At 35.6% G+C, this 15,589-nt stretch overlaps 1 protein-coding gene across 3 annotated transcripts in view; it reads right to left on the bottom strand.

Moving 5' to 3' along the window:
- FOCAD (focadhesin) overlaps positions 1 to 15,589 on the bottom strand; it is a 363,803-nt gene that overhangs the window by 324,286 nt on the left and 23,928 nt on the right. For 2 of the 3 annotated variants that reach the window (XM_044660676.1, XM_044660669.1), the window contains exon 4: positions 13,923 to 14,027. The exons of the other annotated variant lie outside the window; for it this stretch is intronic. In XM_044660676.1, coding sequence (XP_044516611.1) covers positions 13,923 to 14,027 — 105 coding nt within the window. The remainder of the gene's footprint in view (positions 1 to 13,922; positions 14,028 to 15,589) is intronic. 3 annotated transcript variants of the gene reach the window in all.

Below are 15,589 nucleotides of genomic sequence, written 5' to 3' on the forward strand. Positions count from 1 at the left end.
AACGTCCTCCTCATTGGTCTGCCTTCCTCAAAACTCTTACCACTGAAGTCTATCCTACTGCTGCCAAAATAAGTTTCCTTAAATGAAGTTCTAGTCATGGAACTCAATCAACTCCAGTAGCTTCCTTTCTATTGTTTCTAAGATAAAATATTTTTATTTTATTTAGCTTTTAAAGTTTTTAACAATCTAGCTCCAACCTATCCTTCAAGTCTAATTACATATTATAGCCCCCCCTCCAAAACCATCCAAACACTACCCTCTATCCTCTGTTTCTATGTCATTGCAACTTCTCCTCCCTAAAGACTAGAATTTATTCCTTTATTTACTTCCACCTTATACGGTCAGGTGGTCAGTCTCTGTCTGTCTCAGTCTCTCTGTCTCTCTCATTTAAAACAGTTCAAACACCATCTTTTTTACCTCAAATGCTTTCCTTCACAAACTACCCAGTATTTATCTTCTGAGTATACATTTCTATTCATTAACTTGGTATCTCCACTATAAATTTTATAAATGTGTTGTCTTTCCATTAGAATGGTAACTCTCCGGCCTCAGCCACTTCCCAGCTGTGTGACCCTGGGCAAGTCACTTGACCCCCATTGCCCACCCTTACCAATCTTCCACCTACGAGACAATACACCGAAGTACAAGGGTTTAAAAAAAAAAAAAGAATGGTAACTCTCTTTGAGGAAGGATTATTTCATTGTACTTGTATACCCAATGCCTAAGACAGTGCCTGGCAGAGAGTAGGGCCTATAAACATGCTGTCATATTGGATGTTCCAAAAGTCTTTCCGCAGTTTTAAGGTTATCAAAACGTAAACTGGAATAGACTAGTGGTAAGGGACCTCAGCAAGACAGTTTTCGATAAACCCAAAGAAGCCAGCTTTTGGGACAAAAACCCACTATCTGACAAAAACTGCTGGGAAAATTGGAAAACAATATGGGAGAGATTGGGCCTATATCAACATCTCACACCCTATATCAAGATAAACTCAGAATGGGCGAATGACTTGAATATAAAGAAGAAAACTATAGGTAAATTGGGTGAGCACAGAATTGTATACTTGTCAGATCTATGGGAAGGGAAATATTTTAAAACCAAGCAAGAGTTAGAAAAAAATCACAAAAAGTATAATAAATAATGTTGACTACATTAAACTAAAAAGTTTTTGTACAGACAAAACCATTGCTACCAAAATTAGAAAGAAAACAACAAATTGGGAAAAAATCTTTATAACAAAAAACTCAAATAAAAGTCTAATTACACAAATATAAAAGGAGCTAAATCAATTGTACAAAAAAATCAACCCATCTCCCAGTTGATAAATGGGCAAGTGTAAGAGAGGAAAAGGGGTTTTATGGCTTCAATATATTAAAGATGGTCGTCGAAGGATTGAACTATTTATCAAACCTCAATTAAGAAAAATCTCAAATCAAAATTGACTTTTACAGAAATTTATTTACATGAGAAGAGCGAGAGGAAGTAAGGAAATAAGAATCTATCCCACTAATTAGTCCAGGTAAATCTTTCTCAGCAGAGGGTTAAAGGGCCTGAGGCCCGGAGGTGAATGGAGCAAACTTCATTCACAGCATCTATAAAAAGAAGTCTCTTAATAGAAGTTGAGGAAGATTCAGTCTTTAAACTCACCACATGGAACAGTCTCGGGCATGAACCAGCAAAGCTCCCTCAGGTCCCCTTCACAAAACCTGAAGACTGTCACCAGCCGCCCTCTTGAATCAAAGACCTCTCACTCACTCAACTCACTCTTTTCAAAGGGGTCACTTATGTGCCACTTCCTGTGCCTCCCTCCTAATTTGCATGTCCAATCACAATAGATAATTCTCATAGACCGCCTAGGGGGCAGGTCAGTCAATTCTGATTCGTCCCTCACTCTAGCACAGGTGGGTTAGGACCTCCCAAGATTGGAGGTGCTCTCACCTTTGGTGATTAAATCTAAAGATGGGCAGTATAGACTTAATCTAATTATCACCCGAGGGACATGAATAGGCAATTCTCAAAAAAAGAAATCAAAACTATCAATAAGCACATGAGAAAGTGTTCTAACTCACTAATAAGAGAAATGCAAATCAAAACAACTCTGAGGTATCACTTCACACCTAGCAGATTGGCTAAAATGAAAGAAGGGGAGAGTAATGAATGTTGGAGGGGATGTGGCAAAATTGGGACATTAATGCATTGCTGGTGGAGTTGTGAACTGATCCAACCATTCTGGATGTCAATTTGGAACTATGCTCAAAGGGCTTTAAAAGACTATCTGCCTTTTGATCCAGCCATAGCACTACTTGGATTATACCCCAAAGAGATAATAAGGAAAAAGACTTGTACAGAAATATTTATAGCTGTACTCTTTGTGGTGGCAAAAAACTGGAAAATGAGAGAATGTCCTTCGATTGGGGAATGGTTAAACAAGTTGTGGTATCTGTTGGTGATGGAATACTATTGTGCTCAAAGGAATACTGAACTGGAGGAATTCCATGTGAACTGGAAAGACCTCCAGGAATTGATGCAGAGTAAAAGGAGCAGAAACAGGAGAACATTGTACACAGAGACCAATACACTGTGGTACAATAGAATGTAATGGACTTCTGTACTAGCAGCAATGCAAGGATCCAGAGCAAGGCTGAGGGACTTATGAAAAAGAAAACTAGCCACATTCAGAGGAAGAATTGTGGGAGGAGAAACACAGAGGAAAAACAACTGCTTGAACGCATGGGCTGATGGGGATATTATTGGGGATGTAGATACTAAACGATAACTCTAGTCCAACTATCAATAATATGGAATTAGGTCTTGATCAATGATACATGTAAAACCCAGTGGAATTGAGCATTGGCTAAGAGGGGTTATGGGGATTTGGGGGAGAGGGAAAGAATATGAAACATGTAACTATGGGAAAAAATTCAAAATTAAAATTAAAAAAATTAAAAAAGAAGAGGGAAAAAACTTAAATTATTTTAAAGTTTACTTAAGCTATTAAAGTTTTAAACTGTACAAAGATTTGTAAAGGAACACCCTGCATAAGATACAATTGAATTTGGCTTTTTAAAAGGCATATAATAAAAAAGACATGACAAGTATTTAAATTCAATATCATTGTTCAAAAGTCATCGTTAGAATTCTCCATCCTTTGGGTATTTAAATTTCTGACATTAGTTCTACATCTAGGTAATTTCTACATATTATATCTCTTGTGTACTGAATAAGCACTATTAGTTGAACTGTTCATAGTTAGAGAACAATATCAAAAGAATGTGAATTAAAACGATTCCTATATTTCTAAATTAAATAATCCAATACCACAAACAATGACTGTCTAAATTAGCAGAAATCCATAAATTCTGGAACAGGTTAAGTTATTGTTTATGAATTGATTCATAATGAGATGATAGAGGGCAAGTAGAGGTAGTTCAGTGGTTAGAGAGCCGCCGGTCTGAAGATAGGAGGCCCTGGGTTTAAATTTGACCTAGGATACCTCCTAGCTGTGTGAGACCTCAACTGCCTAGCCCTTACTCCTCTTCTGCCTTGGAACCAATAGTTTCAATTCTAAAATGGAAGGTATGGGTTTAAAAGGGGCAGAGAGAGATGATAGAAGGTTTAACATAGCATGAATACAAAGAAAAAAACAAAAGCTAAAGCATATGCTAAAAAGTCAAGTGGAAATTTTGGCAATAAGCCCAGAGGTAAAGCTTTTGAAAATGTACAAACTTTTTCAGATTTCCACACCATGCCTTAGTTGTAATCTCCCCCAGAGCTGGGAGAATCTCAATCTGGCAAAGTTCTTCTCCAAAATGCACCTCCTTGTTCCATAGAGAAGTTCTTCCAGGGGCTTCCACAGTAGAAGGGGGTCACATCCATGGTTCAAACCTTGCAAATTCCAATACACATCTAGCATCCTCCAAAACCTTGGCTTCTTCTCCACCACCACCCCTTTCAACCCTTTTTCAGCTCTCTTTTATGTATGGTCTGCCACCATTGGAATATAAACTCCTGAAGGGCAGCCAGTCATTCTTAAGGCTGGAGCTTGTATGCTAGCTACTTAAAAAGCTGGTTACCAACCTTCCTGCCTATTCATCATTAAAACATTCACTCAGGTGATGGTGCAACCTTGGGATCAATAAACAAATTACAAATACCCCTTCCCATTAGCTAGAGTAGAAATGTGAAATTCTATTTTTTAATTATTTAGCTAAAAAAAAAATGCTATAAGCTTTGACTCAGTGAATTCTCACGAATTAGCGTCAACTAAAGGGAAACCAAATGAAATTTTTTTAATGTGAATCAGAGAATATGATTAATTTGCCCTCTTGCTGCAGATGATATCTTCAAGAACTCAAAGTTTGTTAATACTTGAAATTAATATATTTTCAAGGAGATGTTTCTGTATAAAAATTGTTCTTAAACACCATGTCAGAATCATCTTTACATTATTAATTTGCACTATCTGTGAAGGTATAGAATACTATATAAAGGTAAACTTCATCCCAGATCTCTTAAGAATTACTGCCTATTATTCCAAATTTTAGGGTCAAGGAACTAATAAAGCTTTTACTTGTGTAAGAATCAAATGCACTGATATTCAACACTAAAAGTACCAAAGCCTAGTCAATGCCTGGAAAACTCACAATTATTCATAATAATGCAGACTTGCTTAAAATCAATCCTCAAGTATGACCAGAGAACATGTCTCTGTTGAGTTTTAAGATTTTCATATCCTTTTATGCTTTAATACACGGCTCATCAGTTGCCTCTCAAAAGCTTGATGATACTGTCACCCCAACACACAGGCAAAAAGGGCTATAAACCAGCATGACATTTCTGTGCTTGAATCCCATAATTGCAGCTCTCCTGAGGGGAGCTGCTCTTCAGGCTCACCTCCCCAGTGCTTCGACTATCAGCACTCCCCCTTGAGTAACTTAAGGCTCTAACACCCTCGATTACACTCCACTGATTTACAGTGCCTGGTACAAAAGCCTTGCTCACACCTAAGGGCACTCCATAAACATTACAGAGGTTATGCTGACTGCTGTAATTGATTCTGAGCCCCATAATGCAATGTTTTCAAACTTTATGTAGCATCGCCCACCCACACACTTTTTTAGATTCAAGAAAAATCAGATCCACACACTACTCATAAAATAACCTATACAAATAACCTACTTTTTTATTTTACTCAAATGAAATTAATAATGTATTCGATTTTATAACAGAAATTATAAACATACACAACAATGAAAGATATTCATTTTAACACATGTGTAACAAAATAATCACCAAAATATGATTAATAGAGATAGATAGACTTGTTTGGGGTATATGAAGTTTCTCATAATATGACATTAATGATGATATTATTTATAATTATTTTTTATTGTTTTCAAAATAAATTTGTAGTGTCTCATTTTCACATCACCTATATTTTTAAATGTATTCCTTCCCTTACTTTAACTCAGAGTGCATCACTTATAATAAATTATAAGGGGAAAATGAAAAAAGTTTTGTAAAACTAATAAAATAAAATATTTTTTTGTTCAGGCTAAAACACTTATTTTGACCTACCATCACAAGAAAAGTCTATTATTAATCAGCTTTGTGATGGATTAGTCATATGCGTCATATTTACCAACTTCAGTAAAAAGGTTCTTTATCTTTTCATATTTAAAAATATTAAAGTCTTAAACTAAACCAAGAATCACTTCAGTAGAGAATTAAAATTATTTTTTAAAAACTGAGTTTTTAATTTTTCATATTGCATTTGCAATAAAATTTTTAAAAATCATCATAATAAAAATACCATTAGGTAAATGTTTTCATAAACTCAATAACTTTATCTTTCCAGGTAAGACATAATCTTGCATTGATGAAAAGTGCTCAGTTTTTCAAAAATATCCACCAAAAAGACATATTTGGGGAGAAAAATTTTTGTTACAAAATAAATTTGCTTCATCTTTATTATTATCATCAAGAAAAATGAAAATTATTTCTCTAAAGCCTTCCTTTTAATGGGCTGTTTTTTAAACAAACTGATCACTGTCATAAAAAGAAACAAACAAAAATGTAGCTCTACACTCATATTTCTTGAAACAAGTGACTGTAAAACCTTCAAGAAGTTAAAGGAAAACGTAAGGGAGGCAACTAGGTTGCTCAGTGGATTGAGGGCCACACCTAGACACTGGAGATCCTAAGACAGTTATGGGCAACCTTTTGAGCTTTTATGTCAAAATTTGCCAAAAAAACAAGCATAATTTGGTTGCTGTGTCAGTTCAAGAAAAAAAAACATAATTTCACAATATTTATAGTTTAAATAACAAAAAGGTATAATTGTATTATATAACTATATTTAATAAACCAAAAAAGGTAAATTAATATAGGTAGAATTATCATTTATAATGCACAGAGTGTCTATACTACATTACAGCAAATGTTTTATCCGAGACATGCAGCCCCATACTTCTCTGTATGTGGCTGTGTGTAATCAAAAATGGATATGCATGTCAGTGCTGACATGCATGTCATAGGTTTGCCATCACTGTCCTAGGTTCAAATCTGACCTCTGAAACTTCCTAGCTGTGTGACCCTGGGCAAGTCACTTAACCCCCATTGTGTCTAGCTCTTACTGCTCTTCTGTCTTGGAACCAATATACATAGTATTGATTCTAAGATGGAAGGTAAGGATTTAAAAAATACCACTAGAGTCACATATTTTTAACTAGTGTTCTGTCAATGTAGAATTCAATAAGATTTATCTACTCTATATCATTTGAATTTTGTAAAGCCAACCACTATACAACAAATTTACCTTGAAATAGTATCGCCATCAAGGTTACCAAAATAACCAGTCTTCCATGATCTAAATTTACACGCATGAAATCAAATCAATATCTTTAATTATCATAATTAATTAATCTTAAAATTATCATCTTGTGAAAAAATAGCGTGGAACAAAATTCTTAGTGCAGTTTTAAGATACTGAAGCTTTAAGCTACAGGAAAACTTTTGAGACATATACTAAGATATATTTTTTAAATATGCTTTCAATTTTTTGATTCCAAATACTTTTCAGATAAAGCAGTCAAACAAAACAAATAGAAATGCTTTTTTACTCCATCAATAACAGTACTTCAGAATGCCAACAGTAAATACACTGCATCATATTTTCTAGATTTGGACATTTTATTGGCTCATCTTTCCACTAAGAAAAGATTGTGTTGTATTTACCTATACTAATTTTGAGTACTGGAGTGCATTTATTCTTCTAATAAATCATGTATTTATTGATCACAAAGCAATGTTGTTTTACTTTTTTTAATGTAAAAGAATTATATTTAAATTTAGTAGTTGAACATTTCAAACGATTATCTGTAACTGTTCACAAATTACTTCAATTTTCAGAAAATTGCAGGATTTTTGGAAATTAGATTATAATATGTAATTCTAATAAAGATGTTGAGAAATCCAGTGGGGAAGCTAGGTGGTAAATAGATTGAGTTCCAGGCATGGGGTTAGGAAGACCTAAGTTCAAATCCAGCTTCAGAAATTTCCTTAGCTTTGTGATCCTGGGCAAGTCATTTAAACCTTGTTTGCCTCAGTTACTCATCTGTAAAATGAGATAGAGAAGGAAATGGCAAACCACTCCAGTATATTTGCCAAGAAAACCCCAAATGGAGTCATGAAGAGTAGGACACAACTTCAACAACCAAACAAAAGAAATACAGTAGATATTGTGGTCCATTTAAGTTTGACTCAAAGATTGTCTAACTTCAACTTTACCTACATTACATTATAAATGCTGCAAAGAAAAAGCTCATACATCATGACACTGGGCATCAAGATCTGGCATGCACCAATTCAAATCTGATCTAATCTGTCCATTCTACAAGAAGTAATACTTATTCCTTCTGTTGATTTTGATTTACATTTTGTCTTCAAGCTCTTCTTTTTTTTTTTTTTTTAAAAACCCTTACCTTTCGTCGTGGAGTCAATACTGTGTATTGGCTCCAAGGCAGAAGAGTGGTAAGGGTAGGCAATGGGGGTCAAGTGACTTGCCCAGGGTCACACAGCTGGGAAGTGACTGAGGCCAGATTTGAACCTAGGACCTCCCGTCTCTAGGCCTGACTCTCAATCCACTGAGCTACCCAGCTGCACCCCCTGCTTGATATTCTTATAAGTTTTGGTGACACTGATTTCCCCTGGTTCTCCTCCTCCTGATCACTCCTTTTTAGAATCCTCTGCTGGGATCTTCAATCAGGTTGTGCCCAATAGCTGCTCATATTCTCCAAGGTTCTGCATTTGAACCTTTTCTCTTCTCCCTCTATACTATTCTGCTTAAGGATCTCATCAGTTCTTATAGATTTTATCATCATCTCAGCTGATGATTCCCAAATATATTTATCTAGCTCTGACCTCTCTACTAATCTCCAGTCTCACATATACGACTGCCTATTGGACATCTCAAACTGAATGTCCCATAAACTAATCTTAAACTAACATGTCCAAAACTGAACTTGTTATTTTTACCCCAAAATTTTCCCTTCTCCCTAATTTTCCTATTACTCTTGGGGGAACCATGATCCTCCCAGTAACCCAGGCTTACAATCTAACTGTCTCTTTCCCCATCATATCAAATTAGTTGCCAAATCCAGTTAGTTCTTCCTTTGTAACATCTCTGCTATAGTTTCTCCTCTGACATTACCAAACACTAGTTCAGGTCTTCATTATTTTATGCTTGGCCCATTGCAATAGCCTTCTTTGTTTGTCTCCTTGCTTCTAGTCTCTTCCTACTTCAGTCATCCTACCCTTGATAAATACTCATTCCTTTCCTTCTTTCATCTCAGCTGCCAAAGTAATCTTCCTAATGTACAGATATAACCATGTTACACATCTATTCAGGGATTCTCTATTCCCTCTAGGATCAAATATAAAATCAACCATTTGGCTTTTAAGGCAGTTCACAAACTGGCCTCTTCCTAGTTTTCCTTTCTTATACTTTGCAACCTACCACATACTAGTGAGGCACCAGCCTCCTTGAACAGGACACTCCTTACACCATTCGTTTTCATTAGCTGTCTATGCCCTGTGCCTGGATTTCTCTCTTTCCTCATCTTCATCTCCAGGCTTCCCTAGCTTCCTTCAAGTCCTAGCTAATATTCCAGCTAAAGAATGATTCTCTCAATTCTTCTAATTCTAGTGCTTTCTCTGTGATTATCTCCAATTTATCCTGTATACGTATATATTGTTTGTATGTAATTGTTTGCATACTAGCTCCTCCAAAAACTGTGAGTTCCTTAAGAGAAGAAACTATTTTTTAAGGGGTTGTGAACACTTTCTTTATATTACCACTGCTCAGCACTGTGCTATAACATTGAAATACTTAATAAATGCATGTTGACTTGACCTGACTTGGTCTGAAAAACAATTTGAAATTATAATAGAAAAGTCACTGAATTAAACATAACCTTTGATCCATATATTCCAAGGACAATACCAAAGGACTAGAACAAAAATGGAGATCCATTGTTAAGACTAAACAAACTGTGGTATATGAATGAAAGGTGTATGTTGTTTTACCATAAGAAAATGAGGAATTCAAAGAAATTTGGAAAGTCTTAAAAGTAGTATTAAAAAAAAGTTAAGAAAAGCTAATTTACACAATGATCTCAATAATGTTTAAATAAACCAACAGTGAAAGTCTTCATAACTTGCTTATTAGTGCACTCACCAAGAAAGATTTCAGGAGAATGGTGGTGAAGCATGCATTCATTTCTCAGCCAAGTGGTAATAGACTAAGAGTATGGTTTAGAGCAATGATGGGCAAACTACAGCCCATGGGCAGATGAGGCCCCCTGAAATGTTCTATCTGGCTGCGGGAGATTATTTCTAATCTGACGAATACAATGAGTAGGATACAATGCAATGAAACTTCGAAAGAGTTGTCTTAGAAACAGACTGACAGATGAGTATTTCCTTTCCCTTGGCCCCCTCTTTAAAAAAAAAAAAAGCCCATCACTGGTTTAGGGTATAAGTTCTCAGAATAACCAATGTTATACGGAAGAGTTTTAATGAGTGGGGAAAGAAGGGAGCAGATTCTGGGAGATGACAATTTTTCATAATTTCTCAAATTTTTAAATATAAGAATAGAATCAATATAACTTTTTCTCAAGTAAAAAAAGACCGAATCATGAAAAATACACTCAAGTCATTTTCTGATTAGTTAAAATGCCCAAATAACTCCAATAGAATAAAATCAAATGGTTCTCAATACTGGTCTCTAGTAACTAACACAGATACTTGGAAGGATCATTTTATAGAAATCCACTAGTAAAGAGAGCTTAAAAATCTACTCTTTTATCCCATTTACCTGTTTTATTAAAGCTAAGATGATTTGCACTATAAACACCTGATAATCTAAAGTGAAACCACTGACACCTAAGCAAACCAATCCATCAACCAACATACACACCAAAAAGAGCCATATTTATCATTATTAGAAAACTGTCCTTTGCAGTTTCCCAAATGTTTCCAAATGAAAATTTTTCCATTCATTTATCACTCCAGAAAGTTACAGTGGTAGACCTCAATTTGGAAAGCAACCATGCCTCTGAAAGAGGGAATTATATACAACCCAATAGTTTAAAAGGCAATATCTAAGGATAGCATTTCTTTATTACCAAAAGAAAGCATCAGTAATGATTCTATGTAAGAGAAAATCTCATGCTTATAATTTACCACTATCAGTTGTAAGGAATGCAATGAAAATTAAGGTCACTAAATCCTCAAAAGAACTTCAAAAGCACTAAATTTATATCCTCTGCTATATCACTTCAGCATAAATTGGCTGTCATTGGCAAACATTAAGCAAAAACCTTTTTTGTCATATCATGCTTTCATTCTCTTGCTCTCTCCCTTCTTTGAAGAGTAGCACATTCTGGATGCTTCACTGGGCAGAGTTCCTATGGCAACACACATTGGTTCCCAGGTATCTCTAGAGTCCCACTGGTCACTTCTCAGTGATGACTTTCTGGAACCTCTCAGTCTGTAATGAAGTCCAGTTTGATAAGCAGAAAAAATTTTCCAGTCCATCAGGATGTTTCTAATTGCATTTTCCTCTTTTATATCAACCTGCTCTTCTACCACATTATCTGCTATATTCTATGGACATATAGCATGAAAAATTAGAGAGTTGGGGGTGAGGGAGTGAACTCAGAGTCTAAAGCCCACATTAACTGCACAACCTTGACAAACCACTGTGGGTCTCAGTTTTTTAATCTTTAAAATTAGAATGCTTCATGGGAATGGTGCACACATCTGTAATCCTTGCTGCTCCAAGATGCTGATGGTAGGTGGATTATTTAAATTGAGAAATTCTGAGCTAAAGCCAATCCTGCGTCCACACTAAGTCTGGCACCGATATTGTGATCTCCCAAAGGAAAAAGGAGGTGAGAGGGGTGTTAGATTATATATAGATTACTGAGGAAGAGGAAACTGGATTAAGTTGGAAATATAAGTCAAGGCTTCTATGTTTTCCCCATTAGCAGTGGGGTTGAGCCTTTGAGTGGCCTCTGCACTTCTAACCTGAGTGAGGCAGGGAGAACCCAGTCTCAAAAAACAAAATAAAATTATATGAGGTTGTACTAAAACTTCCTTTCTAAATCTAAAGCCTATAAAACTTTAGAAAATCGGTATTCTTTACTACTATCAATGACCTGGTCACACCAAAATCGTAAGTAATCTCACAGTGAGGAAGTTCCAATTAACATAAATTCCTCCTATTTTAAGATCTGAAGTTTTAGTTTTGAAGGTGTGTTGGGATAACAACATGCTACAAAACAACCAACACTACTTCGATTTAGACCATTGGAGACAAACTCAAATTAAAAAGGAGCAAATAAATGATAGGTAAGAGCACCATAGGCCACAAACTGACTAGGAAGAACACATATTAACCTATGTTTTATTGTCTTTTGTTAAATATTTCCCAATTACACTTTAATCTGGTTTGTCTGGCACCTCTGATTTAGACTACCAGCTCTTTATTCCATAGATGTTATGAGTAAGAGCAGATTAGCTAGTTATTAGGAATTAAGTTGTACCTAGCAGGAAGGAGCTGGAGCTGGGAATTCCAGGTTGGAATGAAGGAGGAGGAAGTGTGTCTGTGCCCTGAGTGTGGACTCCATTAGTGGTGGGCAAGAAACTGTTGCCAGCCTGGGAGACCTCAGAGCAAAGGACATCTTGCTTCCTGATTTCCCCTGGGATCCTGTGTGGTGTGGCATCTAGCAAAAGGACAAGATCTACAGAGCCAAGAGAAGAGGTGAAGTTTGAGATCTTGTGGACAGCGTTTCAAGCACTCCCTCACTACTTGGTTCCTGAGACATCTTTAGCTCCTGGCATCCAGAGATCATCAGTGGATTGCAGTGAGAATCCCAAAGCCACAAAAGTCCAGCTGTACTCAAGCCTGGCAGGTTCCAGGTTTGAGGCAGAAACCCAAAGACTCCATTTATAGCTCCTTGGGCCCTGTTAGTTTAGATCACTAAGTTAGAGTAGAATAAGTCCTTCCCTTTCCCTGTGGGTTTTGTTATTAGGTGTTAAGGGTTTAGAGTAGTCATTCCTATCCCTCCTTTTAGTTGTTTCTAATTAAAACCCAGTTTCATTCTGTTGAATCCAAGGCCTCTGGCCAGAGTGACAGTTGACTGTTATTTGTCAGTTAGGAGTAGCTTAGCTGTACAAGTCTTCAATGTCCAAGTCTAATCTCTCTTAAATCCCAAAGTGTGTTCCCACAAACCCCTTAGTTTATTATAATACCCCTGGTGACCCCATTATTTTACATATATTTTCCTACATAGATCACACATACATGAAATTACCCATGGTTTAGTAGAACATATCTGGCTCTCATCTTTATAAACTCAACATCTCTTAAATATATCCAAAAAAAAAAAAAGGAGATTTTTTTTTTTACTCTTAGATACAGAATTATTATTCAGTTACTAAGTAGCCTCAGAACATACAAAGTTTCTAATAAAGTGAAATTTTCAGAAAGCTGAACTATTTAATAACAGAATCACTGATAAAATATTTCATTTCTCTCACTTTTACAGTTTACTGATACATAAGAAAAAGGATGGAAACTTAAAAACTCTGACATTGTTGTTCAGTTGTTTCAGTTGTGTTAACTCGTGACCCCAGTTGGGGTTTTCTTGGCAAAGATACCAGAGAGGTTTTACCATTTTCTTTTCCAGTTCATTCAACAGATGAAGAAACTGAGGCAAACAGGTTTAAGTGATTTGCCATGGGGTCACAAAACTAGTGTCTGAGGCTGGATTTGAACTCAGGTCTTCCTGACTCCAGGTCTGTCATTTCTATGCACTCACTATACCTCAAAACTTTGATAATAGATGTAATAAGCATTTTTAAACTTAATTTTATTTTTTTTTCCTCCAATTACATGTAAAAATAGATTTCGCAAGCTTTCTTGAAGAAAGTTTCCCTGGTTTACTTTCAAGTACCAGCTAAAATTTCACCTACAAGAATCCTTTCCTGATATCCTTTGATGCTAGTGCCTTTAACTTGATTATCTCCAACTTCATCTGTTTTTTATATATTTAGTCTTTTTGTACATGGTAGCTTGAATGTTCTCTCCCCCAATAGATTGGAAGCTTCTTAAAAGCAGGGCCTGTCCTTTACTTTTACTTGACTAAATGGTATAGTATAAAAAGCCCAGCTCAAGACTTAGAGACCCTGAATCACAATCCTACTTTGGTTACTACAACCTCTGTCACGTAGAACAAATCACTCAACTTCCCTACGTCTCAATTTCCTCACCTATAAAATGACTGATTGACTCAATGAATGACATTTCAAAAAAAAAAAAAGTTAAAGAAAAACACGGAAAGGAAAAAAAAACTTACCTGATACCATACAAATCTTTCACGGCATTCTCTCCATCCTTTCCTTCTTTCAGTGCCTGCATTTGTAATAACTTCACAACAGCTTTTATTAGGCCATGTGTATTTCTGAAAAACAATATGAAAACCTAATAAATGATGGGCATGCATACAACATATCATCAGGGTGACTACTCAGTTCAAAGCAATTCAACTCACATTTAATGAATACTGGAGAGAGTGAGGCTGATGACTTTGTGCAACCCAGCCTCTCTTAATCCAATTAATATGTGAGTGAGTGTGAACATCAACCCATAATATCACTGGTCCTCAAAACAAAGATCAAACAACACTTACAATGGACCAGCACAATACTTGGTATCTTAATGGGGTTAAGTTTAAGCCCTATTTGTTAACAGAACCCATAAATTCTGATCCAGAAAACTAGGGAAGAATAAGAGAGAATATGGCAGAAAAAGGGAAAATTTAATCTTATTAACATCTTGAAAAACAGACCAGTATTTTTAGCTATAGACATAATCTGATATTTAATATTCTGCAAGAGGAAATACCCGTATCAGGTAAAATTCCTATGCCTATCACAGAGAATCCAATTCAGAAACACTGATTTGCCCTACGGACAAGAAAGTTTGGAAGTTGAGGAAACTGGGAATTTAAGTATCTTCAAGGATAGGACAGGGATTTATACAGGTATATTGAATCTAAATGAATGAATAAGAAGGGAAGTCTTTCTCAAAGTATGACTCACAATGGGTTATTAACAGCAGTCTATGAAGTATCATTCCCTGGAGAGAGAAAAGATATATCTAGAATCAATATAACTTCAATGACTTCTAGCTATCCAGTTATCAAGTGATCAAGTGTTCTACAAGGGAAAAGATAAACTGATGCCTAAAAGTCAGTTCTACCCTTATGATAGGTTTTGTGAATACTAGCTTGAATATTCTAAGGAATCAAGAAAAAAAACGGCTTATAATAGAAGCAATATAATGGAAATCTATATCATTGTGACTATTAGTATTATTTTAATCATCCACTAAAGTCCTAATCCAATGTATTCCATAGTATGAAAGGGATTTGATGGTCCTGAAAGCCATGCAACTGGAACACAAAAATTGTGGCTGGTTGTATTTTGACTAGAAACCTTCAAGTAAGGACATGATGATGGTTTAAACACCTGCCACTTCAGGACCAGCTTGGCTAAATTCAGTCTTATCATTAGACAAGCCACATAATGATTAAATTTTTGTTGACATTTTGACACAACAGATTGTTCAAAAAAAGCATGCAAACAAATCCCTTCTAGGTGTGTTCTCCAAAAGAAATTAGGCAAAATTACCTAATAATGGGATTTGCTAAGAATGCTTCTTTTTTCTTTTAAACTCCCAAAATCCTATTTTCTAGGCTATAAAGTGATTATAATTTATAAAGGTTGAGCCAAGCACTAATGAAAGCACAAATCCTGAATTAAACAGTATTAACAGTAAAGTGGGCTCTCTCTCAATATAGATATACACACACATACAAATATATATACATATGTATATATACATATACCAGATGCACACATTTCTGATCCTCACAACTACCCTGTTAGGTAGGCAGTATTATTATACCCATTTTACAAATCATGAAATTGAGGTTAAAGTGAAAAGAACTTGTCCATGGTC

This window comes from Gracilinanus agilis, chromosome 1, assembly GCF_016433145.1.
Source record: "Gracilinanus agilis isolate LMUSP501 chromosome 1, AgileGrace, whole genome shotgun sequence".
NCBI lineage: Eukaryota > Metazoa > Chordata > Mammalia > Didelphimorphia > Didelphidae > Gracilinanus > Gracilinanus agilis.